The 23,956-nt window shown below is 36.3% G+C and overlaps 2 protein-coding genes across 3 annotated transcripts in view; one reads left to right on the top strand and one right to left on the bottom strand.

The window, feature by feature from the left end:
- Positions 1-571: 571 nt before the first annotated feature.
- TMEM167A (transmembrane protein 167A) lies at positions 572-22,010 on the bottom strand. Its single transcript, XM_080803728.1, has 4 exons — positions 21,935-22,010; positions 14,061-14,170; positions 9,402-9,436; positions 572-4,449 (listed from the first exon to the last, which is right to left on the bottom strand). The coding sequence occupies exons 1-4, from the start codon at positions 21,935-21,937 to the stop codon at positions 4,379-4,381; spliced, it is 219 nt and encodes a 72-aa protein (XP_080659854.1). The 5' UTR covers positions 21,938-22,010; the 3' UTR covers positions 572-4,378.
- Positions 22,011-22,198: 188 nt separating this feature from the next.
- The window catches only part of XRCC4 (X-ray repair cross complementing 4), a 251,614-nt gene continuing 249,856 nt past the window's right edge, over positions 22,199-23,956 (top strand). For both annotated transcript variants that reach the window (XR_013966814.1, XM_080803450.1), the window contains exon 1: positions 22,199-22,228. The gene's annotated coding sequence lies outside the window, so the exon portion shown is untranslated. The remainder of the gene's footprint in view (positions 22,229-23,956) is intronic.

The following is a 23,956-nucleotide window of genomic DNA, read 5'->3' as shown; positions in this document are numbered from 1 at the left end:
AGTACATCCTTTCTGGTTACAGGTGTAACAAAAGTTTAATCTGTGTCAGTTCAGTGCTGGAAAGGTAACTGTAGAAAGACCATGCTGTGCAAAGCAAGGCACATAGTATATATAAATTTTGTCATATGTCCTAATAAATGGTATAAATTGTCTGAATAACTGACGGACACTGCTCACAGATTTTGGACTGAATGTTTGGGTATTTCAAGGCTCTTAGTGGAGGACAAGGTTAAAGTACTGTCAACTATTAATACTGTCACTTTCATTCAGAATCCAATTTCTACTGTGTCTCGGGGGGGTGTGAATTAATGACTTCATATCTGAAGCAAGTCATTTAGGCTCTTGAAGGTTCACTCAGAGAAACGGCAATATAATAGAACAGCTTTAAGATGCAAAACAACATAAAAAAATTCCCCCAGAATCTTGACCAGCCATGAATTAAAATACAGGTAAAACTAACAGAAACATTTCTCTTTTCCCATCTTATTCAAAAGGTGCCAATCTCAATTTTTTAACCTCTTAAGAAACTGTTCTCACTCATCTGACAGTAAGACAAAATTGGGAGGCTCTTGAGAGTTTGTTTTGATTTTTATTACACAACACAGGATGATTCTGTTGTCTTAAAATCACAGGAAACAGAATTCCACCTTCCCCCTTTTTTGATGCCAGAATTGCATTTCGAATTATTGTGGGATTGGTTTAGGGCAAAGTAAAAGAAACCATGGAAGGCAGTGTATACATGACATAATTATAAAGCTATGTTTGGAAGCCAGTAGTAACTTGCTGATTTAGACTGACGAGGTTGTTGTATTCACAATGCTGCTATTACTTAGTTACTTTGATATTGAACATCTACTGTTTACTGAACACCAGAGATAGTTCAAAGTGGTCCCTAAGAATCTTCATTTCCTTTCAGCTTTCTATGATCCAGTAACTTCCCAAAGGCTTTGAAGAGAGTGCAGGTCCTTGCTTCCTAGAAATCTTTCCTTTGCACCCGGAAAATGTACACAGTGCAACAGCCTCCGCTTTTTGTGCGGATGTGTGCGTTAGGAATCATGGCTGCTTTAGGCAGTGACGAATATAAGATTTTGAGAGTTGCTGAAAATACGTGACTGAACTGTTACCTTGGCTTTACAGACTATGCAGGTGAGTCTCTGGAGAGTATACTATTGTATTCCTTGTCCAAATTAAGGTTTGCATGGATATATTTAACCTTTTTTACACATACACCGAAGACTTTTTTTTTTCCCCCCAAGTCTTTTGGTCAGGCAGGAGGGAACATACACTTAACTTCAATTTTGAGGTAGGTAACAGTAGTGAGAAAAAATACAAGACCCTCTAGGATCTAACCTCAGTCCACCTTTTTAGGCTTATTGTCTTGATACTCCCCAAGTGGCACAACAAGCTAGGTGCTTATAGTTCGTAATATACCACTGGTGCTTTTGCATAGTGCTCTTAAATTCAGCTTAAGCACTGCTTCTCTGGCAGGAAATTCTTACCTCTAAGGTGTCACCCTTATTTTCTTCTAGAATCCCGGCATTATTTCAGTAATAAGCACTATCACGTTGCAGTTTATATAAGTAATTTCATCTCTCTCATCCACTGCACTGTGAACTACTAGAGGACAGAAATTATGTACTTGCTTTTCTGTCTTCAGTGATAAGGTACTACATGTACTCCATAAATGCTTTGTGAAAGAATGGTCAAATGTATAAATTCTATTTACAAAATGCTTGGTCTTTGCCACAAAACTAGGGAGAGACCTGTTCATTTTTCACTTTGTCACTTCATTCTGACCTCTTCTAGGTCCTAAGATAAAATGAGACTGATCTGCCTATTACTAAGGTGAAGGAATCTGTTACAAATTACCTATTACTATTCTTCCCAGTATGAAGGGGCTATTTTGCATTTGAACATGGAAAATGCCTAGCATAGGAGCACATACATTTACAAGACACTGGATTTGAATCCAATTTTTTTTAAGCCATGCAGGGAATTCAACAGACTAAATGGCCTTTTGACTGACCATCTTTTAAGACTGCCCCGAAAGAAGACCAGTTCCTGCCATGGACACAACTGAGCCCATTCAGGAACTAAAATATCAGCACCGGACAATTTCCAGGAGAGATGGAATAAAAAAATTCTGGAGCCACGAAAGAGGTTACGCAGAGTATTCAAACCCTGGTAAGCTCTGGACTTCAGTGCCCACCACCCATCCCTTCCAGCCCTGCAGTAAGTCTCTGTGACAGAGACAGTCCATCTGATGCTAAATTGATCCTTAATCCTCTTCTGCATCCTACCACCCCACCAAGACCACAACAGGAGCATCTGAATATTCTGTGGGCCTAAAACTACCTACGCTGCCCTTTGGGTTAGAAAACAGGATGCAGTGGTAGCTCTTTGAAAAAACTACATTAAAGAAAATGCTAATTGCTTTTCTTCATAGAATCCTTTGTCTTTTCTCTGTGTCCCAAAGAGCTTGTTTCAAAAGGTCACAGTGTCTGGGGTCAGAAATGAGCTGCCTCTCACTCTGTTGAGCATCTACACACAGCAAAATTTCTTGTATGTTACCACACATTTTTCAAAGAAATTATTTCTTCCTCTACTTTCCACCTAGCTTCTCCAGAATGCCAAATTTAAAGAAATGCCCTAGAACTAATTATCTAGAATACTCTTCCCTTTATTCATACTAGATTTGTGTTAGCATATAAAAGATTAGTTGACATAGCTTTTGGAAAGTCTAGTTGGCAGGAGAGTGGGACAACAGATGGGCTCAGAAACCAGACCCAGAAAGGTGACTTACTCTGCATGTATATGCTGATAAGAGTTCTATTTTTAGGATAACCTGAAAATTCTTGACCTAATGCAAAGCCCAAGAGACAGTTCAGAGTAGGCACAATGATCATAACCTGATTCCCCCTCTAAAGCAAAATATGTAACTTTTGGCCAGAGAGATATGCCAAAAATGTAAAATAAACAATTATATTGATAGCCTATAGCAGCTTTTATCTTTGGTAAGAAAAGCAAGCAATGCTTAACAAGCTTTTCTTATGTTTCCTAGAATTCAAGTACTTTAAAGTGGTCTTTAAAAATAGATGGCTTTTCGTTCCAAACTTTGTTTCTATAGAAAGAGCTACTGGCAGCCTCATTTTCAAATGACTCTAAATAATTTTCTTAAAAAAAGAAAAGGAATTAATAGGTGAGAACAGTATCTAATTAGTACTACCTACAATGGGCAATTTTTAGCTAAGATGTTTGTTCCTTTTAGCTTGAATTTCAGTTGAAACTGAAAAAATATTACCTGAACTTTTAATAATGCTCTACTGCAAAATTTTTTACTCATACTCCAAATGTTTCTCTAGCTTTGATGGAAACTGTTGAAGGTATTTCTTTGTTATCAAAACCCAAAGACACTTATGACAAGCTATATGGATAATAGATCTGAAAACTGTTTATCATCACCTACTGAGTTATTCAGAAGATTCTCATTCAAGTTGACACATAAAAAGTAAACTAGACACATTAAAGTGCTGTATTTAAAAACAAACAAAATACAGTTTGTGTTTTGGGGCAATTAAAATAAGTGGAGACCTGACACTAAAAAGAATGAAAAACACAAGCAGGATTATCATTCTGTAATTGTTCTATTTTGCTATTTTCACTCTAAGTACGCAGTCTTATTTAGAGAATGACAGCCGGTCAAATTTTCAGAGGCTACTATACCAGTCAGTTATTCTAAACTCTTTTATGCTAAATATGAATATCTTCCCAGTACTACTCTTAAGTCTGATCTCATTTATCTTCCTCCTTAAGAACTGCATAGCTTGTTTTAAATAGCTGAAACACCTATGATACACTAGCGATTTTGCTTCGAGGTACTCTGTTAATGCTCTGGTGTGACCAGAGGAAAAAGCAAGCATTATTAAATATGAATGCAATCCTTACCAACACAAATTGAACTTTTTCCCCAATAAAAATGTCCAGAAAATGTCTCATTCTATAAGGATTTATCATTCCCAAATCACAGTGAAAGAAACTTGGGTCATTTACCAATTTTGTTTTCTATTATGCGCCTTAGAGATACCTCACGAAAAACTGGTATCTGACATAACAGAGTAACATTTGCAGAATGTAATATTGTAGTGACAGTACTAAGGTTGATTGTTACAGACATATTAAACTCTTTGAGTATTAAATGGTTACATCCTATTTATATAGAACATTGGTCCAATAATAAAAATAGAGAACAGCAGCTGGAAATTTATCTCATTCAATGTTCAGAGATAAAAGGGTTAACCATTCATTCCATTATTTTCTGTAAATAAGTCCTTTCCCATACTGAAATCTGACGGCAATTAAATTCTGATATTCTTCCAAGCTACTGTATGAAGAGGATGCTGAAAGCCATCACTATACAGCATACTGCAACATAAGGACTCTTCCGTTCACCTATTGAAAAAAAAGGGGAGATGTTTATGTTGATTAACTGAGTTTAAGTTATCATGGATATGATAAGGTTACTACGGGAGAGGGGTACATGAGGCTCAAGATAAAGTTCTTGGCTAGGGGGGCCCATACATTTGGGGAGATGGGCCAAACAAGCAGTGGCTGCAGCATAAAAGCAAGTACAATACAGAATGAGCTAAATTATGCTGATTTTTTTTTTTTTAATTTATTTGACAGAGAAAGACACAGGGTGAGAGGGAACACAAGCAAGGGGAGTGGGAGAGGCAGAAGCAGGCTTCCCACTTGAGCAGGAAGCCCGATGCAGGGCTCAATCCCAGGACCCTAAGATCATGACCTGAGCCGAAGGCAGTCATTTAACCGACTGAGCCACCCAGGTGCCCCAAGAAAGAGACTCTTAACTATAGAGAGAACAAACTGATGGTTACCAGAGGGAAGGTGGGTGGGTGGGGGGGATGGGTGAAACAGGTGGTGGGGATTAAGGAGAGTATTTGTCCTGATGAGCATTTCGTGATACATGGAAGTATTGTATCACTATATTGTATATCTGGAACTAGTATTACACTGTATGTTAACTAACTGCAATTTAAAGAGAAACTTTGATTGCTCTTGGGCTAGAAATGTAGAACTTAAAACAGCCACTTTTATGAGTCAATTTTCACATGTTTTTAAAAAGTTGTTTTTATTTGGAGATTTTCCTTTGCCTGAAGTAGAATGGAGATGGCTTGTGAAACTGTCTTGCAAACAGTGACCCTGTGATTTTGAGTTATCCCAAACTCATCTTGTTCTTTCCTGCTTTTCATTTATTGAAGGGCTGTAGAGTTCCACAAAGCACCAGGCATTTATGCTATTTTGAGGGTGCATGAGAAAGGAAGAAGAAAGAAGAGGGAGTGATGTGCTACTTCTAGAAATAATCATGGGCATAAACCTGGTGTTGTAGTAGAGACTATATATACTCCCCTCACTTGTTTTTCTATGTTTAAAATCAGCTCTCTTGGGGCACCTGGGTGGCTCAGTCGGTTAAGTGTCTACCTTCAGCTCACGTGATCACCCCAGGCTCCTTCTCCGTCTCCTCCCCATTGGTGCTCTCTCTCACTATCTGTCTCTCTCAAATAAAATCTTAAAATAAAATAAAATCAGTTCTCTTCCAGTAACTAAATTCCTTCAGCAAGGACTGTTTTATTTGGCAAGTTTAGTTAATTACCTCTGGAAAATGTCAATCTTGACCATCCTCATCAACTAAAATCCTCAAGGTCATTTTTTCTTTTCAGAGCTTCCTCAAAGAGCTCACACAGTTATGTTGTTACTAATTTTACCTTTGTGTCTGCTCAGTGACAATATTCACAGAAGATATACACATATAAGTAGAAGAAACATTCATTGTTTTTCTGAAAGTATTTTTCTATCCATAGACATTGGGCTGTTTTCTAGCTAAAGGAAAACTTTAAAAAGTGAGACAACAGCATTTTCGCAATGCTGCTATCTCAATAGGAAAAAAAAAACACAATTTAAACTAAAAAATAACTTGGGTCATCATTTTTAACTAATGTTAATTTTTTGGGCAAGTTATCAAACAAAACCAAACCTTATTCAGACATAATTTTCAGGTGGATTTCATAAGCAAGCCAGTCACTCTAATTAGGGCTAGATACTCTAATTGTCCAGTATCGTCTTATTAAACACCTAAAAGAAGAAATTAGTATTGCCCTAAGTTCTCCATCTGCTGGAAATTAAGTTTTGAGGAAGTTCTTCTCTTCCTCATCTTCCAACTTAGAATGCTATAATTTACACATGGATTTCATTTTCCTGTTTTTGATTTTCTTGAAAGAGACTGCCATGTGGTAGAACTAAACATCTTTGGTTGAACTTGGGTAAGAATGTTACTTCTTGTCTGGTCTTCAGTCTGTTTAAGTGAATGTGAAACAGTTGCTGTAACTTGATGTGTAACATGATAAGATGATTTGGCTGGACCTTTTCCTATTAAAATTGCATCCTTTCTTGGTGGATATATTCTGTGTCAAGATAAGAGAGGAGCATGTGGCTGGGAAAGTCTGCCTATCAGCATCAAAGTTTTTGGGGCCATTTTGCCAAAATGAAAAGCTACCACTTTCACATAATTGGCATGAACGAACACTTAAACTGAACCATTTAACGTATGGCACTCATACAGTCAAGAGAAAAAATGACAACAGTAACTGACCAAGCAAAAAGAAAGGCACAATTTATAATTAGACATCAAAATAGATGATATCACAGGAAATCATTAAGAGAGCTACAGACTAGATGCCTTAAACTTTCAGCTATACTTTTTTTTTTTTTCAAAGATTTTATTTATTTATTTGTCAGAGAGAGAGAGAGAGAGAGAGAGAGAGAGAGAGCGAGCACAGGCAGACAGAGTGGCAGAGGGAGAAGCAGGCTCCCTGCGGAGCAAGGAGCCCGATGTGGGACTCGATCCCAGGACGCTGGGATCATGACCTGAGCCGAAGGCAGCCGCTTAACCAACTGAGCCACCCAAGCGTCCCAAACTTTCAGCTATACTTTTAAGTAACCATTGTGAAAAGGGTCACCTGGGTTGGCTACTGAATGAAGCAGTATATACTTCTCTAATTTATTACACAAAATGGATTTAAAATACCTTCACATTTAACTTAAAATCCCTTAATTTAAATATCTTATTTGTGATTTGGCAACTTTATAACATTAAGATGAAAGCTCTACCTCCTAACTCCAGACTTCTTGTATTTTTACCAGTGAATATTCAGTATTCCTCTGACCCAGAGAATTTTACTGTATTTGAACTGTTCTATTCTTCCATTATGTTCTCTTTTTGCAATTTACTTGAGGTATTCTTTGCACTCTGTTCCTTGACAATATTATTTCATTTTCTTTGGTGACTTGGCTTTGAAACAGTTTGCTTTACACATATTTATTTACATATACTACTAGCTATCAGAATTAGCCATCAAAGGTGCTCTTCTGTCTCTTGAGCTCTTCCTTCTCAGTTATTTTTAAAGTGATTAAGATTTCTACTGTTATTTTAGGCTTTGCAGCTGTTGAGAATGACTGGATGTCAGGTGAGTCTGTACCATAGATCTCTGTAAATCTAGGCTGAGCCCTCTCAACTTTGGCACTACTGACATTTTGGGCTCATTCTGTGAGAAGCTGTTCTGTGCACTTTAATATGTTAGCAACATCCATGATCTGTACTCAGTATATGTCCCCCCACTCTACTGGTGACAACTAAAAATGTCTCCAGACACAGTTAAAATGTCCTAATTGATAACAACTTATCTAGGCTATACCTATGCTTTACCTATCTAAAGTCAATGATCTTTTCTACAAAAGAAAGATTCACATGTCTGTCACCCTAAGAGATAATAAGTCCAAAGAACATTGAGGAAGAACAGTTTAACATGTTAAAAGCACAGTGAATTCTCAAGAAGATATCTGTTTCAATAATCAATACATTACGATGAGGGCCTAGAAAGTACTTTTCTCTGAAACTATTTATAGTACACTGTCATTTTCTATAGTAAGACACCTGAAAGACCAACGAATCTTGTGATCTAATCGTAACAGATTCTAAAAGGACTTCTATGTAATTTGGTATGAAGCTTACAACTTCATTATTAATGGGTCTTGCCTAGTATTAAAAGCTCAAAGGAAGAAAACTCCCATAATTATTTATATCCATGGCTAACAATGTATTTCTAAAATATGTTTTATTTAGAAAAATTTCTAAAATGTTCCAAAATCTTAGTTTGTAGTTTTCAATGTTTAATCAGTTTTGTTTCCTGTTATGGACCATCTTCTAAATCTTCCACATCTATGATAAATGAATCCAAAAGAAAACATAATACTCTGGATGGAACACAGCTTATCTAAGGGACATGATGCCTAAATTCCCCCTCCTATTTAAAGTGATTCACTGGGGTAATTCAGGCTGTTGTCAGACTAATTATACTGTCAAATACAGCAACATTTTTTTTTTTTTTTATTATGGAAGTCATACCTTTATAAAAGAAAATAGTTACATACAAATTAAATATTGGAAGAGTACTAAAACCTAGCTTTTTTACAGGGGGTCATGTAAATAATTCCAAAGAGGAGAAATACTCATTTTGTTCTGTCCAAGTGGAACAATCACAAATTGCTCTGTAATGCTTTTTTTTGAACTAGCTATGTTAAAAAGGGTAAAATCTATTATTTAAGAACACTGGTGGATTACATCAGTAAAGTACATTTTAATTCATTCACTTGTCAATCATTTGAGTCTCTACTATGAACTAGGCACTGTGCTAAATGTTATATACATATAGGGATGGGATAAGAGTATATTATTATTTGAACAAAAACACACGATGACACTACTCATTTTACTATGAGAAGTTAGAAGATAATCACATTTAACTTTAATCAATTAGAACAAAACTCAGTTATGATCACATGAGTTTGACAGGTGAAACAGTTAATGCTTTCCAAAAGCAACAGATAACATTCTTGGACTTAGCATAGGGGAATAAAGTGAATAATTTTAGATGACTGCTTAGCAAGCCTTCCATTAGATGGAAAATTCATCCTTTCATCAAAATAGTACACGTTATACAGAGCAGCATGCTCTATAAGAATGTGTGCATAAAACTGTACACATTTGTCTGAAATCTCAACACTAGGAATGCATAGCATTTGATATCTGAATTAGATTCTTCTTGTAGTTTCCATCTTCCTGCTAATTAAGTATTATGAGGTATCTACCATGTCTAGTATTAAATAGCATAAGGAAGAGAGTTTGGGGGAATTCGATAAACTTTTGCAAAATTGCTCAAAATTGGGAAGCCTGCGGTTTTAAAACAGATGTCTGCCTTCTGTGAATATGGCATAAGTAAACTGCCCAACAATTTACAGCTGAAGATGTGGCGATTGTAACAGACACTTACCAATTCTGGCGCATTTCCAAAATATACCCAACAATCTGCATATAATAAAAAAGGAAATAGTAGCTATTAATTAGTGAGAGAGGTAAATCATTTTCTCAGTAACCTACAGAGCATTCAATATAAACTGGCATTTTACCTTTTGATACTTCAAAACTGAAATTTGGTATTGAGCCACCATTTATGTAGGAAAGTAGGACACACTTGCTTATCAAATGTCAGTGTGTATAAACTGTTACAAACTGGAATATATGTCGTATCCTAGGTTAAACCCACAGTAAATTAATACGTGCAGCAAAAATGTGCACAGGGTTTTTTTTTTACTGTAGAACTGATTCAGTCAACTTCAAGTGCTTAACTCTCAAAAGTAGAAAATATATATGCCAATTTACATAAACATTAATTTTGAGAAAATGGTAAATGAACACAGTTGGCTTGGGTGTTTTTGCCATTAAAAAAGTAAAATTCACACTAAGGAAATTACTTTTTATAGAATGTAGTTCCATCTAAAGGATTTATAACCATGAACTCCAGTGATAGCATTTACATAACTATGTCACTCAATAAGGAAGGACATAAAAATAGGTGCCTATGTTTTCAGTTTAAGTACAAAATCCTAGTTTAGGGTAGTCTGTGTACGAGTTACCTAAATATGACATTTAAAACACATACATTCTGGAAATAAGAATTAGAATGAAGATGTTCATCACCATTCTTTGAATGAATATACTATGAATTAAATATAAATTATATGTATATATCACTTATTCAGCATGTATAAAAAGTAGAAGCTTTAAAACAAAATCAACCGAGTCACTGAGATAGCTAAAAGATATGAAAACATTGTAGACAACTATTTTGTTGCTCTGACAAAAGAAGAGAATTATGAATGGTGTTATACATAGCTACAAATCAAGATAAATTAGTAGTACTTACTGCAGTAGGTTAGGAGTGGTATAGTAATAAAATTGAAATACATAAATTCCAGGGAAATTTAGGTTATGCTTTCTTTTTTGGGGGGGCCCTAAGAGATGGCTGGCTGATGAATAATTATATATGAGTGGTTAAGAATGAAAGAAATTACTGGTTCGATTAAGTTCTATATATATTCCTCCTTTGAAGTATAACTTCCTGACCCCAAATCAAAAAGTCTCATGGTTCAGTTGCCATGAAATGGGCAAAAATACAAGTTTATTTTGAAGGATGGATATTCTGACAGATGCAACAATTTTACTATAGGAATAAAAGGACAAAGATCAAAGATATTTTTGAAAATAATATAAGAAAATATAAGGGCCAGATTGTACCTAAGTTTAATCCTACTTAATTGGCTGCATAACTGTAAGCAAATTTTTTCCTTAATAGCAACTTACCCTCATAGGCTTTTTATAAGGATTGATTTCATTATTACAAAGAAATTCTTCAGAATAGTAAGTAATGGGCTGTGTTCAGTAATACAAAGATTAAAGGCACAAGTGACTGGGGCACCTGGGTGGCTCAGTGGGTTAAGCCTCTGCCTTTGGCTCAGGTCATATCTCAGGGTCCTGGAATCAAGCCCCACATAGGGCTCTCTGCTCAGCAGGGAGCCTGCTTCCCCCTCCTCTTTGCCTCCCTCTCCGCCTACTTGTGATCTCTCTCTCTGTCAAATAAATAAATAAAATCTTAAAAATATATATATAAAGGCATATGTGGTAGTAACTTTAGATGTCACTTAAAATTGGCTTACATATCATCAAAAAACTGAAGACAATCGGTTAGTCATTTGCAATGCCATGGTTCCTTGATTCTAAAAATCTATTGAGTATAACATGCCCATAGATTTAAAGCTACTGTGGATGAGGGACCCAGTGGCAGAACACCTGAAGCTCCTCCATGGGAAGCTCAGAGTCCCAGAGAGCATAATCTAAAACTATAAAATCACAATCAGGATCAGTTCAGGTTTGAAAACCTAGAAATAACTCAAAGCATCATTAGGGAATTGTTACAACACATATACTAAAAACTATACAAATGAAAAAAATTCCCTAACTCAAGCAACTTAGAGATTTATCAGCACTATTTAGGCCTTTCCCTTATATTTCTCTACCTAGACATATTTCTGTAATATGCCAAATGCTATTTATTAAAGATTTTTATTTATTTATTTATTTGAGAGAGAAAGAGAAAGTGCACGTGCGTGCACAAGTAGGCAGAGTGGCAGGCAGAGGTAGAGGGAGAAGTAGGTTCTCTGCTGCTGAACAGGGAGGCCAGACATGGGTCTCGATCCCAGGATCCTGGGATCATGACCTGAGTCGGAGTCAGCCACTTAACCAACTGAGCCACCCGCTTAACCGAATGAGCGACCCAGGTGCCCCAAATGCTATTTATTAGAACACAGGAACTTTATTAGTTAGGAAAAACCAATACAATTACGCTGCTTGGTTTCTACGGCTATAAGCCAATAAGTATATATGCTGATAAAGCTAATCAGGCCTATGATAACAGGAAATGAGGCAAAGGAGCAATAATTTATTGCTGTTTTTTAGTTCTGCATTATTTGAAGCAGCAAAAAAAGTTATTTTCAAGAGTGAAATTATCAAGAACCTGTGTTGTCCAGTTAGCCTACACATCCCTACTTAAACATGGGATATTCACTATAACGAAAGGACAGTTTATTATGAGTCTCAAAAGAACATATACTATAAAAGGACAATGACCCATTAAGAACTGCTCCCAGAGAAAATATTCCTAATGTACAAGTCAAAATGGGGCCTAACATTTATATAAATAGAAGCAAAGTTTAAAAAAAAAGCCTTCAAGCAGCTGACTATATGAGTATATGCTTCAAAATACAGAAGTAGGCATGCTAGTTCTTTGGTCTTATATGTAGGAGAAATATACTACTACTCAACCTCTACTGTAAGGTTGGCAGCCCTGAGAACTCCTTTTTTAATGTAGCATGTAATGGATGTATTCCTGCTCCCCAAAGAATGAGGAGCAGACTTTTCCACATGCAACCTACTTTCTCCATAACAGCAGCAGCAAAGCATAAATATTCTAGTTCACTACTACATGATTGTTTTTATAATGAAATAAACACTTAAATATCTTATCAGGTAGATGTTATGCATTATATTACAATACCAAGCCGAACATCAATGAGGATGTTTACTGGTTTCTACCATATACTTTCAGTCAATAGGCAGGGGTTGCAGAAGAAGGGAAAGAATAAAACCATTTAGATGCATGGAAAGGCTTCATGCACAACTAAGCAACAAGTAAGATTATAGAACTTCAACAAAGGAACAAAATACTATGTAATTTCATCTGATTTTAAAAAATGGACAAAGTAAGTGAAGACTAAGTGCAAGAGGACTTCAGAGAAAAAAACGTGATGAAAAGTCAACGTCTACAAAGGAAGAGGGGCATTGTCACAAAAACTGTTGGACAAATAACATCAGCAGGTTAAATAAAATCCCTCAGGCTAACAGAAACAGATGATCAGTATATTAGAACAGGATTAGGGATTTTTAATATTTGAAACTGGTTAGAGGTTCTATTAGTGCCTTTTTATATATTTCAACAACCCTAGGAAATAACAAGGAAGAAATGGTAACAAAAGCTAAATAATTTAGATGACACAATGCTAATTATGTCCTCAAAGATAGAATGGAGGTGAAGGAAAAGGAAGCTGAAATTATTACTCTCATAGCTATCACCTTGCCTCTTGCAGATTTTATTATTGCCTCTTGCAAATTCTGAAAAACAGAATTTGACCTTGCAGGATCCTAATTTGGCCCAATACAGGTGCTGGAGATAACTACTCCTATGTGAAGTATATTCTTTCATTCTTTTATTTCTTAAAACGATTAAGTAGGTACAGGCTTTTATTAAGGAAGGATTAAGACAATTTCTCTTAGAAATTTATAAATATTCAAGGTAAAGAAAATTTACATAGCTTTCATCACATAGTCTCTGATTTTTAATATACTTTTCCTTTTGGTTGAATTCAACACATACTTTTGTATTAAAAGATGGCACTTTAAAATTTCAATTCTGTGTGGTATTATATTTGAGCTCAAATTTTTTCAGGGTGTGAACATATAATACAAGAGATGTGTCAAGTCCAAGACTTAATTTTTACTATTGCTTTAAGTTAGCTAAATATATTTCCCCAAAGATGTTTGCTTTCTGATGCTAACAGGGAACCTATATGATTCGAGCAGTCTTAGACTGGAGAGGGAAATGTCTACATCATATTTTTTTATGGACACAGTGCTTGCCAACCTTTTTATGCTTCAAAAACATGATAACCAACTTCTGTTTTTTTTTTTTTTAAATAACCAGCTTTACTGATTATTGCATAAAAAGTTAAAGCCAAATACTATCTTTGAAAGTACTAAATTGTATTTCTAATTCCAGATGAAAAGAAACCTGTCATATCTTTTTAAGTATACTTTTTATAGACACATTTCAGGTCACTTCTGATATTTGTCTTTTTATTTATTAAGATTCTGTGCATACAAAGATTTCAGATTTTTAAAAACGGAGAAAATAATGTAGAAAGCTGTTACAAAATGAAGTTATATACAGGAATGAAATTATTTAATGAACCTTTATGGTAATTTCCCCTCAATGTCTATAGGACCCAATTTGGGTGGTTAGATATCATTAGTAACATACCCAGTTTTATTTCTGTCCAGGAGGCTGGGTGCCAAGGATCGGATATAAGCACAGGTACATATAAGCAGCAAGATTACAGTCAACAGACTCTGAAAATTGAAAATGGCAGACTAAAAAGAGAAAAAGAAAAAATTATTATCACAAGAAAAACAGCATAGGTAAAAAATGCCAGACAATTCCATATTAAGAATTATACTTTTGTTCTTCTCAAAGACAAACAGAATGGCATGTCTGTGAACACTTAAAACCCCAAATCATAAAGTATTCTGAGAGTGTATTTCCCTCTCCATTCTTTGGGCTAAGGAATGAAGAAGATGTAATAAAAATTCTAAATTTGAGAACTTGAAAACACTACCAAAAATGTCATGGATCCAAAACCAAATCGATATGTAATTAATACAGATGTTTTAGGAGCCCAGACTACTAGGCAGGCACAGAGTTTATAAGCTCAGTTTGGCTGGCCATATGACTCCAGCCGAACCATTAACCTCAGTCTCTCTTTCACATCTGTAAACGGGTGGAGAGTGGGGATATAGACTAAATGTTGGCTAAAGTTTCTTTCAATTCTGAAATTGTTAGGATAAGAATGCTTTAAATTTAAGCAATCATGTTCCATTCACTGACTAAACTAAGCTATTAGATTTTGGTGAAGGAAAACCACTTGCTCATTTATTGCTCATTCTTTAAAACTTATTTAACAAATTTAACACAGGAACCCCAGGAAATCAGTTTTCTAGTAAAGGAAAACTGAAGTGGACTCAGTCTATTCAAAATTCAGTTCAAGCATTATCTTTTCCAGGAAGTCTCCTTGAATCCATTGGCCTCCCCCTCTCCCTTTTTCATACAGAACTCTCCTTTCTGTTCTCACAGGAACTGTTAAAACATTTTATAATGCTCATCCCTGAAAGTGGACAACATCTCATCAGGTATCTGCCTGTGTACCTACCACCCAGGAGACCAGAAGTAATGGCTTAAAAACTAAAACAGTTTTTTGAAAGTGCAGGAATACCACTATTTAATATTTCCATTACAACAGGTAGATAAAATGTATCAATCTCACACAGTACCTAGTAATATGCTTATTTAGTAAACTCCGAAGGCCCTCCTATGGTGTCAGAAGTTAGACAAAGAGTAAGAGTTGCAAAATGTTTTGAGAAAGGCAAAACTGTTACTTTCAAAGAAACAATTGTTAAGTGCTACCTGAAAAGCCCAAAAGAACCTAGTGAAAAGCAATCACACACAATAAGGGAATTGAGTAAGGTGTCTGGGTACATAAGTAAAATATTAAATCAACAGCCTTCAGAATGATATTACCAACCAGCTGAAAGACATAATGGAAAAAAAGTTTCTATTTACAGTAGCAACTAGAACAAAAAGCTGATGTATCTAAGAATAAGCTTAACAAGAAATGCAGCACTGGTATTAAAGAACAAAATTGACTAAACATTTAAATGTACTGAAAAACCTTAAAGTAGAATGGAGTGGTATACCATGTTCTTATATTGGAAGGCAATATTATAAAGCTAGTCTATAAATTCGACTCAATACCAACCAATTATTTTTGAAATACACAACTGATTTTGAAGTTCATATGAAAAAAGAAATAATCACTAACAGCTAAGAGAATCCTAAAACAAGAACTAACCTTGTCAGAAACTCAGTATTTTTTAACCTGTTATATATTTTTATGATAAATATTTACAAACTATTCAAAATATTAAGAAATTACACATGCCATTCATCAATATTCTTAAAGACAAAAAAAAATGCTTTCGTACAATTCTAAGCATAATCAGCATATCTTCTAAGCATAGATATAAGCATATCAGCGTATCTTCAGCTGTGTAAACCTTTATGTGAACGAGAAGGAAGAAAGCACTGATTATCTTTGGAAAGTTTTTAGCCCAATTCTCAACTCTTTTGGATTTCTCAGATTTTCTAAGTGTTATTTTTATAGTCTGAAAAAGATAAAATTTATTTGTAATTACTATTTAGATAGTTATTTCGTATGCAAATCACTTCTTCATGGATATACAAAGGATAAAGTTTAATATGTCTTGGTTTCTTATTGAACTGGATTTTAATTTTACATTTATGAGAGTAAGCGATACAAATTTTGTAACTTGAAAAAAAATAATAAATGAACTCTAAAGGTAAATTCTATATAGAAAAAACAGTATTTCACAATGTTTATCTTTCAAAGATATTTTGAACAAGTATGTGAGTATATTGATACGGTATTTGATAACAACCTCATGAAATACAAAGTACAGATTTCTTTTCAGTCAACATAACTAAACACATATTTAGTATCTATTCTTTCTCAGGAGGAGGAGGCTAGACACAGGATTTAAAAAGTACATAGCAGGATTCCTTCCCTCCAGAAGTCTATAGCTAATGACAATAACTGATATTCACTGGAGGCTTGTTTAGGATTATTTTGTTTATCCTCATATATTTGAGTTAGGTGTTATTAATACCTGTATTTTATATATGAGACAACTGAGGCATACAGCAGTTATAACCAAGTTAGAACAGGATATATATTAAAAAAAGTAACTAGCAATTCTTTGTAACATGTATTAAGCAGCGACTGAACCATACTGGCAAAAAAATGCTGTTTTCATAAAGAAAAGTCAAGAAAAGCTTCAAGGAGAAAGCAAGGACTAAGTTAAGAAAGGGCACAATTAGATTGACAATAGAGAACAGGCTCCCAAAGAGACAAAAGCATGGAAAACATCCTCACAGAATCAGGAATTTGCATGTTTAAGGAATAATGAGCAGGCTTACTCTATCAAGCAAAGGACTGTTGTAGTAGAGTGGCTGGAAAATCAATTTGCAAAGTAGGTTTATCATGTTCCTAATGGAGTATCTAAATTTCACAATTTTTGCATTGTGTACTTTTTCTTTCCCTGAATGTTGTAGTGAAAAAAAAAATGCTTAAATGATAGGATGTCTGGGATTGGTTTCTAAATAATCCATTGTGTGTGGGAGGTGTGGGGTTGATGAAGAAACGCTGAGGATGTGAGGCTTCATTATACTCTTCTTTCTACCTTTCTATGTTTGAATTTTTATATAATAGAAGAATTTAAGAGGCACTTAGAGACATGCCTATTATTACAGAAGTGGGGTGTATATATATATACATTTGTGTGGGAAACCATTTATAAATGAAAAACCATTTATAAGTGTGCAATATATGATACATACAACTTTGTTTCTGGGGTTTATAGACCCTAAAATTTAAACAAATAATCTTAGGTGGTAAAGGCTTTTAGATGTACTCAGACTCTGACCAAACAGCAATGTTTCAAAGCTACAGACATTAGCCTACCATTTCTTACCCTACCTAAGCATTCCTTTTAATGCTTAGCATCTGTTGTCTGCTGATATAAACTTTTCATCTCAGGTTGAAAGGAAACAGATGTTCCTGTTCTTGGAGAAAAATAATTGGGATTTTCAATAGGAAAATGATATTAAAAAGGAAGAAGCTAAGAAAAATAGTAAGCAAAACTGATCACAAAACAGAGGAAAAGATGATTAATAATAGGTGATACGGGAAGTAAAATTCATTTAATGTTTAATTTTTTTTCAGATCATGAAATCTTTTTCAGACCTAGCTACTACTCTTGACTTTCTGATATGCTTCAGATAATTAGTGCTATTTTACTAAATAAATTATCAAAACCAGAAGGAAATCAACTTGATGAGTCCCTTTGCATAATCATTCTGAAGTAAATCACAATTTGTTAGGCCTTCTGAAATGATAATTCACTTTCATCTGGCCACCACTACAGCAGATGAAATAATTTATCAATGAAAAGATGAAGATTCGTTGATGCAAAGCTTAGTGCTAAAACAAGAAATTACTTGTGATGTTAATACATCTTTTTAAAAATTCTTTATTCAAGTCAATTTGAAGTTAGGAATATTTATTGCAAATTCAATTTTTATCATTTTACCTAAGAAGATACAATTTGTTGTTTCAGCCATAAGTGAATGTTGAAACTATTAAGTTTGGATATAAGGCAAGAATTCAGTGTAAGGTTTTGTTTTAAATGTATATATAAAAAATATATATATATAAAAAAATATATATATTTATATATATAAATAAATATATAAATATATATATCAGATGGTTTAAGAAACCATCTGAAACATTAGGAATAGAGAGAAAAACAGGGGAAAAGATCTCAGTAGTATAAAGGCACAAAGAACCAATGAGAAAGGCAGCAGAAATATACATATTAATACGCTGAACAGTTGTTTGGAGTGCTCAGTGATTGGCTGCTAACTGTACTTAATCTATAGAAAAGCCTAAGCCTACAGTCTTCATTAGTCCTGGATCACTTGAGCTCCGTATAGCTTATGTACTTATTTTTAGCACTATCAAAATAAACTGTTTAACCAATTGTTGATTAAGGGCCTTCTTCATGCATAATACCGAATGGGAGCTTCAAATGTTGACTGCATCATATGTGGAAGTAACTGACATATTAATTCCTCCAGTTTAACTGAAATTCACTTTAAAAGAAGAGCTGAATACCAAAGACTTGGGATTTTTAAAACTCCAAATAGTAACAATTTTACTTGTTTTAAGACTTGCCGCTTTTTACCCAAAACTAGTCATTTATCCCTCTCAGGAGGTGGAAGGAGACCCAGAAATGATATTCCTGACCTAATTGTGATAAAAATTATACAGTACTGCAAAAGTGGGTCAGCATTTTATCATTTACAAATCTAGGTCAGGCCAGCATTTTCCAACAAGTTTCTACTTGTAAATTTATATGTACCACTATTTTCTCTTAAACTGGAACACATGGAAATGCAGGGATAAATGAAGCCTGTAAATAAATACGCAAACACCCCCCCACTTGCCCAAGATAAGTAATCACAGGTAATTAATAATATTTCCATTAAGACACAGAAATACTGACCTTTGGTGTTATTAGCACGTAAGTTCAACCTTTGTTGCTTACTGTAAGGTAGCACTTACTTACTGTAAGGTAGGCAAATTATCTTGGTTTAATTTGAAACCAAGAAACCAGGATTACTTAATGTTTTAATGTTAAGAACCTGTCTCTTAACATCAGTGGTCACTATGCATTTGCATTATTTAGGAAATAAACCAATATACTTATTTGCCCTTGGATAAATCTACACTTTTAAATTATCAGTTTAATTTAATTTCACTTATAAAATGAGGAGCTGGACTAAATACCCATTTGATCTCATTGGTCCTATTTCAAAAATGTAGACCTTTTCTACTTAACCTTTCCACTTAAAGAACTTTCATGGCTGTGAGGAAAGGTAGAGTTCAGAGCAGAAGCACCTCAATTCTGTTCTCCACGGGTAACACAGGTGGTCATTTGCCCTTATTTTCATCTCACTGTCATGGTATCTATAATTCATTTGCTATGTTTGTGTTGCTTAGTTTCAGAGCGGTTTTATAGACACCAGAGATCTAAATATAAAGCAACAAGGGGATCAAAGGTGTTAACTGGAGAAAGCATACATAGAACCATGATAAGGAGTAGACTTAAAAAAAAAAATGAAGCAATAAATACTTCACATGTTCCTGATAATTTGATAAGACAAAAGTATCCAAAGCCCAAAGTGCAAATCCTGTTATGAAGAAAAGTGTTCTGACCATACAGTCAGAAATGACAAAGACTGATAAAAGGGAAAAACTTTTCAATAGTTGCAGTCAAATGTATGAAGCCTGGCTGTTCATAAGAATAACTTGAAGCTTTTGGGCGCCTGGGTGGCTCAGTCGGTTAAGTGTCTGCCTTCGGCTCAGGTCATGATCCCAGTTCTGGAATGGAGTCCTGTGTTGTTGGGCTCCCTCCCTTTGCCCCTCCCCCTACTCATTCTCACAATTTTTCTCTCTCAAATAATAAATAAATAAAATCTTAAAAAGAAAAAAAAAAAAGAATTACTTGGAGCTTATAAAAACTATTGCTGCTCAGAAATTTGGGACTGAGTTGGGCATGACTCCCTTTCCCCAGATGCGGAGTCATCTGAGTACTAACTCTAGCTGTCATTGCGATGTAGATACTAGAAGATCTGGTCTCTAGAAAACTCCAGCTAGAGAAGGAAGAAATATAGGCAACAATGTATTGCTGGTTTTTTTGTTTGTTTGTTTGTTTTTTGTGGTAAGTGCTATGGCTGGAGGTACATTGGAGGTATATACACATGGACTGTGGATGCCCAAATAGAGACCCAGGAGAAGAAAACAGATGGGGTAAGGGAAGGATTTTTAGGAAGAGATAAAACTAGAGATAAAACTTTAAGGATATTAAGAGGGAGAAAAAGGCATTCTGAAGTTTTTAAAAGTTAATCTTAAACACAGTAACAGTCTTGCTAGTAGCTAGTTCGTAAGAAGCTAAGATGATGAAAATAAATCTTTGACATGTACTATGAGTAGAATAATTAAACTTCAGCATTTAGGAAGATATGCAAGAATTAAGAGTGACAATTTCTCAGGGCACCTGGCTGGCTCAGTCATTAAACCATGTGACTCTTGTTGCAGGTAGACATTATTTAAAAAAAAAAAAAAGAGAGAGAGAAAAGAAAAAGAAGAGTAACAGCATCTATTCTTTTTCAAATGAAAAAGGAATCAAATTCTCTAAATAAGTAACAGTTCTCTAATGACACTCTAAGAGCACATGTACTCATCTGGTTCTGGCAGCTCGGCTAAGATGCCGGAGTATATTCTTGACTAAGAATAGACTGCCGTTTTCTCTCTAAGTTCTCCAGGAAAGACGCTGTGACTTGTGTCCCATCTATAATCAAAGTATTAGGGCTAAAGCAACGAATAATGAGTTTTCAATTAAACACCTAAAGGTTTAGCGCTGTATGGGGTTCTGCAGGAACCTCTGGAAACATCTCAGTAGCTTTCATCCCACCATAGCTTTTTGGGGGGTCATGGTTGTTTTTGATACTATAATAAAGGCATGCATCCTTTCTCCAGAAATATGCTCATAAATGCAACATTTGGGCCGTGGATTTCATTAAGTTCACCGGGTGTAGAGGCTGTTGGCATTTACCATAACAAAGGTAAAAGGGCTTGAGACAACTTGGGAGATTTCCCTATTACTACCACTACATCTGTCCTCTGGCCATGCTGGTTTTACCTTTTTTTCTCTGCCTGGAGATCCAGGCATTTCTTTTGAAAACTTTTCATGACACATTTTAAATTTTCCTAAGAGGCCCAAACTATCACAGTAATCTGCAATAACACAAAATAATACATACAACCTTAAAAATGTGTGGAGAAGGCAGGTCCGAGGTCAAACACCACCTTAAGTACATTCCTAGAAGAAAAACCATTTCTCCAGAGATCGCCAATAATTAAAACCTACAGTTTGTAAAGCAGGAAGAGCCTGAAAGGTCACTAACAAAATAGACCCCAATTAAGATGTGGAGCTTGGGGTTTAGAACAACAGTGAAACACCTGGACCAGGCCCGTAGAGACATTAGAGAACGCGAAATAATCCGCGCAAACTGAAGCTCCATGCCTCCAGGAGTCGATGACCAGAAAGAGTCTGTATACACGACTGGGTTAAGGCAACCACCGCAATTCTTCGAAACAAGTCAGAAAGGTGGACTGTGCAGGAGGCGCTGGGAGCTGCGACCGCGGGAGCTCTCTGGGGGCGGTGGGCCCTGGTTCGCCCCGGTTCTCCCTGGCTGGGCGTGCAGGGGCCACATGGTTCCCGGGCCCGAGCATCTTCCGAGCCCCGGCAGAATCAAGGTAGTGACAGAGCTCCCTGGCCCGCGCACCCAGGGCCGCCGCCCAACCCTCCAGCCCTAGCTCGCGCACAGAGCCCCTTCACCAAGCTAGGCTGCGACCCCACCGCCCCAATTCTTACCATAGTGAGGCCGGCGAAGCCCCAGCCACATCACCCTTCCGGGCCCAGGGCGGAAGAGGCGTGCACTTCGCCTGCCCGTCTCCCTCCCTCCCCGCATCCGGTTGGGCCTGTCAGGGTCCCTCCTCCCGAGCCGCGCGACCCGGACACCAGGATAGGCTCCTCACGACCGGAAAAGGTAGGAGCTAAAAGACGTCAGGCGCCCTTGCGGAAGTGGACCACACTCTCATTGGCTGCGGGACGTCTGTCTGTGGGAGCGGGCCTTTTGGAGGAGACCGGAAGTGGAGGCACTGAGAGGTAGGGTGCGGAAGTGTGAGCTACGTAGTTTAGTAATAGTAAGTTAGTAATAGTAATGGTCCTTTGTGCTGTCCTTTGTTTTTTTTCCCCCCCCTCACTTTCTTTTTTTAGTTCCCTATTATTTCCCTCTAGAATTCCTCAGTGCATGATTTTTCCCAGCTGAGAGCCCCCTCAATGTGTAAGCTCCTGGACCTTCCGTTGATGCACTCTCGGGGACGCCTGGGTTCTCTAAACGTGGGCGCAGGGTGTGCACCTGCTACGCCCCCGTTCAGTTTCTCCCTTTGCACCCGAGGGATTCTGTAGAATGCAGAGCGCCGTTGCAGTGCCCTGTAATGGTTGTGGAAGTAGGAAGGCATTTGAATCTGGAGGGTTGTGTCGAGCAGGCTGTTGGGCACTTCTGACGCTGGCTTTCCCTGTCTCCCAATCCCTCGCTGTTTGTCAACTGTCCGTTGGTTTCACCTGGAGCCTGAAGCATACTAGGCCCTTTGGAGTAGGAAACTTGGTGTAGTAACAAATGGAAAGAAACTGCCCTTTCCTGAGTTGAGTGGTTGCACAGGTATTCTAGAGAAGTGTTCCATCAGGGAGAGGAATCACATGCCAACCTTCTCTTTTAATCCGTAGTAGTATTTAGCTTCTTTTAGTTTGGATAATCCCATTAGATGAAGCTTTATTTTCCACCCGTTTTTTTTTTTTCTTTGCATAACCCAAATGGGAGAAACAAGTGTTTTGATATATTCAGTTCGCATAGTTCTTGGGAACCCAATATATGGTTTTCGAATTAAAATGGTATTGCTTTTTTACCAGTAGTCAGCCTCCCTCATTCCCCTTCCTCTCTTTTTACTTTATATCTAGTGTTGATAATGTTAATGGTTTCCTTTTGCATGATTTCCTTTTTTAAGATTCACTGATGGGCACATACATTAAAAGATAATGGTTTTACTTAACTGCTTGTTTTCTCTAATCCCCAACTAGCCACCACAGTTTAAGATTCAGGCTCTTTGTGTTCTAGTGTTTGTCTTTGTCCTTCTTCTCCCCCTCTTTTTATATTCTTTCCCCTGTGGCTCTTAGATTAAGACCCATATTTGACCTGCATGTTGTTTCTTTTAACTTAAGAAATGCTTCTCTTAACTCTTCTCTACTTCTTCTCCATTTATTCACTTCTCCATTTATTGCTCTTCTGAACAAAAATCCTCTAAGGATTTTATGTTCCAAATCCCCATTCCTCTTCTTCTGTACTTCTTTGAGATCATTCCAGCATGGCTTTTGGTCCCACCCTTCCCCCAAATCCTCTTCTTGGTGTCACCAGTGGTTTCCACGTGTTAATCATTCCGTCTTTTTTTGTATTTGAACTATCAGCAAACTTTGACGTAGTTAATCCCTTCCTTCTTCATGATGTATTTTCTTTACTCCATTTCCAGGACATCACACTCTTGGTTTTCCTTCTACCTTATTGGTTCCTTCTGTCTTCCTTCTGTTCTTCTTGATTTCTTATTGCTGAGTGTTCCAGGGCTTCAATCTTTGCTTCTTTTCTTTTCTTCTTTTTATACTTCGTCTTGATTATATCATCAAGTCTTAATGACTTAAATAACCTTGTGTCTACTGAAGGCTCCTGAATTCATAGTCTTAGTTCCCTCTCTTTCTGAATTCCAGACATTAATACTAGAGGGAACTGGGTGAGATGTATATGGGAACTCTGTGTTATCTTTGCACCTTTCCTGTAAATTCAGC

Source organism: Martes martes (genome assembly GCF_963455335.1).
Source record: "Martes martes genome assembly, chromosome: 5".
NCBI lineage: Eukaryota > Metazoa > Chordata > Mammalia > Carnivora > Mustelidae > Martes > Martes martes.
The sequence above is the reverse complement of the archived record's forward strand: the minus strand, read 5'-3'. Positions and strand labels throughout refer to the sequence as shown.

Excerpts from the sequence above, each read along its gene's own strand:
- TMEM167A (XM_080803728.1), bottom strand. Across the intron at positions 9,437-14,060 it reads CTGGACAGAAATAAAACTGG|ATTGTTGGGTATATTTTGGA; the intron begins GTATGTTACTAA and ends TATTATATGCAG. Across the intron at positions 4,450-9,401 it reads TTGGAAATGCGCCAGAATTG|GTGAACGGAAGAGTCCTTAT; the intron begins GTAAGTGTCTGT and ends TTTTTTCAATAG.